The 4,292-nt window shown below is 36.0% G+C and overlaps 1 protein-coding gene and 1 pseudogene across 1 annotated transcript; both read left to right on the plus strand.

Moving 5' to 3' along the window:
• Nucleotides 1-170: 170 nt before the first annotated feature.
• Nucleotides 171-2,710, plus strand: LOC104799742 (nudix hydrolase 20, chloroplastic-like; the record flags this gene model as incomplete). The annotated part of the gene is made up of 8 exons (XM_019200780.1): nt 171-253; nt 465-642; nt 759-839; nt 1,045-1,170; nt 1,430-1,509; nt 1,604-1,719; nt 1,838-1,958; nt 2,429-2,710. Coding segments are annotated over 8 exons (855 nt in total), but the record flags the coding sequence as incomplete, so codon positions are not given.
• The window catches only part of LOC104799629, a 7,466-nt pseudogene continuing 5,612 nt past the window's right edge, over nt 2,439-4,292 (plus strand).

Raw genomic sequence — 4,292 nt, forward strand, 5'->3', positions numbered from 1 at the left:
TTTCCCTTGTTTTCTTTGGTTGGTTCCCGAGAAAGTGAAGTTGTGAAAGGAAATGGAAACAGAATTTCTCTGTCGGTAGATTTCAATGAATTAGGGTTCAGCTTCAAATTTTCTCGTTTGCTCGGCAAGTGAATAGAATTTTGCTTTGTAAATTTTTCTTCTTGTGATTCGAATTCTCTGCTTTACAGGAAAAGCTAAATGAATTCATCCCATTCATTATTGAAAATCATATCATTGGTTATGTTCATAGCGGGTAAGTCTTCTTGCTGAACTCAAGCAAATCTTTTGGGCTGTTTTTTGTAGTCCGAACTTGCGTTGTCTCTTTGGTTAATTTTGTCTGAAAATTCGATTGATTTGTTTGTTAAATGATTTGTTTGTTAAATGATTTGTTTGAGAGCTTATTCTCTTCTTTAGCTCTGTCAAACTCCAGAAATTTAAACTTCTCGAATATTTCCGATGAACAGATTCACAGAATACTTGAGGGACTTTGATGACATCTTTATGTTTCCACGAGATGATTCCTGTGATGGCCATCTTTCATTAAACCCATTGTTGGAAAATCCTGAAGATAGAACGCGTGCGGTGGCAAATGTGATCAAAATCTTGGGTGACAAAGGACTCATCCCGGGAATAAGAGATGAGGTAGTCCTGCTTCGAAGTCCCCCCATTACATCTATATGATACTTGGTATCTGTACTTTAGAGCATTTTGATCTGTTGTCTTTACTTAGATCCCTTTTCCTTTTGTTTTTCCACCAGCTGTATCCTGTGAAACCTTCATTTGATGCTCCCGTCTATTTCTCATTGGAACGTGCTGCTGCTCCTTATTTCGGATTGAAGGTAAATCATATTGGCATAAGGCCTCTGGGCTTGAAAGAAGCTTGTAACTATGTATTATTTGGATGCATATTGAATGATACATTGTCATTGCTTTTGGTTTCTGATCTAGGTTTATGTCGTTCCCTATGGATGGTTCTATGAACATTGATTTAGATGCATTCTGTTCAAAATCGTCACATGATTATGTTTTTTTTTTTCGATTTAGGCTTATGGAATTCATATGAATGGGTATGTTGAAAGGGATGGACAAAAGCTTCTATGGATAGGAAAGAGAAGTCATGCAAAATCCACATATCCTGGAAAGCTTGATCATCTTGTCGCTGGAGGATTGGTGCGTGACAGCTAAAAAGTTTAATAGGCATTTAGATCTGTCGTGGCATTAGGTATCTGGGTTGTATCCTTTTCGTACTTGACCATGCTTTCCTCGGCAGATGGTGGATGTAATTATCATGGCATAGAAAGAGTTTACGTTGATGATTAATATCATAGAGGGAAGAAAGATAATAGAAGATGGAATTGGCATATAGTTTTCTTCATGATTCTTCTTGTTGGATTTGTTCTAGTACTGAAATCAAAGCTGGTAACTGTAGCCTCATGGGATTGGCTGTGGTGAGAACGTTGTAAAGGAATGTGAGGAGGAGGCTGGGATACCCAAAACCATCGCCGAAAAGTATGTCATTCTCTGCTGTCATTTAGAACGGTACATGTCGTTCTAACAAATTTTCTCTTGATGTTTGAATGCCGTGCAATTTATGCCACTTCAGGGCCATACCAGTTGGTGCTGTCTCATACATGGATATCAATGAGTACCGTTTCAAACGCGATGTTCTGTTTTGTTATGATCTGCAACTCTCTGAAGACTTTGTCCCAAGAAATCAAGGTTAGGCACTCACCAGCGAGACATTTCTTTCTATCAGGAAGGTACCCCTTTCTCAGGAAACCGATATTACTTCTCAGAGATAATTTAATCGTAGCTTCTACTCCAAATACAATTGCAGATGGAGAGGTTGAGAGCTTCAAGTTGATTCCTGTGATGCAAGTTGCTAATGTGATTAGGAAGACAACCTTTTTCAAAACAAATTGTTCCCTTGTCATTATTGACTTCTTGTTTCGCCATGGGTACTAGTTCTATCTCTCCCTTTATTTTCCTAGAATTCCTTGATGGAAAACCTTTGAGCCAGGCGTAGTTTCTTTGGCTATAAATTTTTGCAGCTTGAGCTAACTTCCCTAGCTTGAAGACCTTAAGCACTTGCAATTATCTTTCTTATTCTTGAACACCTTGCGTAGTCTGACTCCTTAGTTCCGGTAGTAAAGATTATTTAGAATATGAATGTGATGCCAAAGAGATTAGGAGAATTTGGACATGGATTTCTGTCAGATTGGTAGAACAAGATGGGTTGAATAATATGCCAGTCTAAGGTGAGGAACGCCTCAGTAATAACACACCTGTAATAGTTCCTTGTAATAAATAATGTTGTTATAGTTCACTGTTAAGTAGTAGATGGCTGAACACTGATATTTATACTTTCGGGTTATTAGAAATAGATATTTCAAAGAGATTTTCTGGCTTTTGTGGTTTATCGTTGCAGGTTCATCAGACCAGAATCGGCAGGTTACTTGGATCTATACCGATGTTTGAGGAGCGGTGATTGCTCATAAGGATGCATGTTTTCTCCTCACACATAACAGGTAATATGATGTAAACTTTAAGCAATTCCGTTTCGGGCACTTCTTATCATGTTTTCGAGGATTTTTTCGAATGCCCAACTCAGATTTTAACTTGACTTCAGAGAACAGATATCTGTTGGGAATTTTACGTTACCACGATCGTATATCACGAATCAGTAACAAGAACGTATTACTTGTGTAAACCTACGAGTATGATCATATCTAGTGTAATGATACCACAATTATTGAAATAGAAAGAGATAACCAATTTTAATGTGTAAAATTCACTCAGTACGAGGAATAAAAATCACGGGATTGTAGTCTACCAAAAAATCCATTATAATTGTGTTATAACGTCCATACAACAACCTACCGTGTACAAAAACACAACCCTATGTTATAGATTATGCACGTCAATATTCTAATCTCAATATACCAAAGAGATCACAACTTAACAAATTGTAAATTAGGTATCAAGTCAACTTCGTAACTTCTGTAACTTCTTATCCCGACAATCAATGCAAAATTTCACCATACAAATCAAAGAATAAAGGGTCTAGAACAAGCATACCAATTATTATTATATTGGAGAAGAATCCACCATCTCATTTTCGTAATAATGAGACCTGCCGGGTTTGGTACCTTTGGACGAATAACTTTGGTAAAACCTCTGTTTCTTCATTTCTAACTGTTGAAATCAAATTTCAACCGTTTAGAATTAAGAATTAAAAGTTAGAAACCCTCTACAAAATTTCAGAGCGATTGGATAAGAGATCAATACTTGTTCAACCATTTGATCAAAATCGCACAAAACTGTCTTTTTTTCCTCTCATTTCGCGTGTTTCTTCTTTTTGTTGGTGTGTTAGATCTTCACATCCAAACTTCTTTATTTATAGGAGTCCTAACACCATTTTAATCAACAAAAATGACTGCAAAGTTTTCAAACAAGTATATTTTCAAAAGAAATGGCTTGTTCGGTGAAGAATGTGCTTAACATTGAAGAAAAATTTTGCTTCCTCCAAATTTTGTTCACATGGGTGACAAAATCTGATGGAGAAAAAAAAAATCAAAGTTAGGCACATCCCTTCGAACATATGAACCACCAAGTTTGATACCACTTTGTTTAAAATTTTATACCCATTTTTATTGATTAAAATGGTAGTAGAACCCCTATAAATAGAGGGGTTTAGATGTGGATATATATCACAATAACAAGAAGAATAAATACAAGAGAAAAAGAGAGAGAAAGAGAAGAAGAGAGAAAAACAGTTTTGTGCGATTTTTGATCAAACGATTGATCGGGTATTGATCTCTTATCTGATCAGTCTGGAATTTTTTGGAGAGTTTCTACACATTGTAATCTGAACCATTGGAATTTGATTATAACCGTTAGAATTGAAAAAACAGAGGTTTTACTGAATCTGTTCGTACAAGGGTACCAAACTACGATATGTCTAATTGGTGGGAAAATCAAACCGTCGATTCCTCTCCGATTGCTGTGAAAATTGGTGTGCTCGTTCTAAACCTTTCGTTCTTTTATTTATATGTAGAATTTTGCATCGGTTATGAGAATCAGAAGTTGCGGGGTTGATTTGTTGTCTAAGTTACATCTTGTTAAATTATATTCTCTTTGGAGTATTGATATTAGAATATTGACTTGCATATTCTTATAATCTCAGGTTTTGTTTCTTTTATACGGTGGATTGTTGTGTGGACTTTCTAACCCAATTATTGGATTTTTGGATTGACTATGGTTCCGTAGTTTTTACTTCTCGTATCGGAAGA

This window comes from Tarenaya hassleriana, unplaced genomic scaffold (genome assembly GCF_000463585.1).
Source record: "Tarenaya hassleriana unplaced genomic scaffold, ASM46358v1 Cleome6, whole genome shotgun sequence".
NCBI lineage: Eukaryota > Viridiplantae > Streptophyta > Magnoliopsida > Brassicales > Cleomaceae > Tarenaya > Tarenaya hassleriana.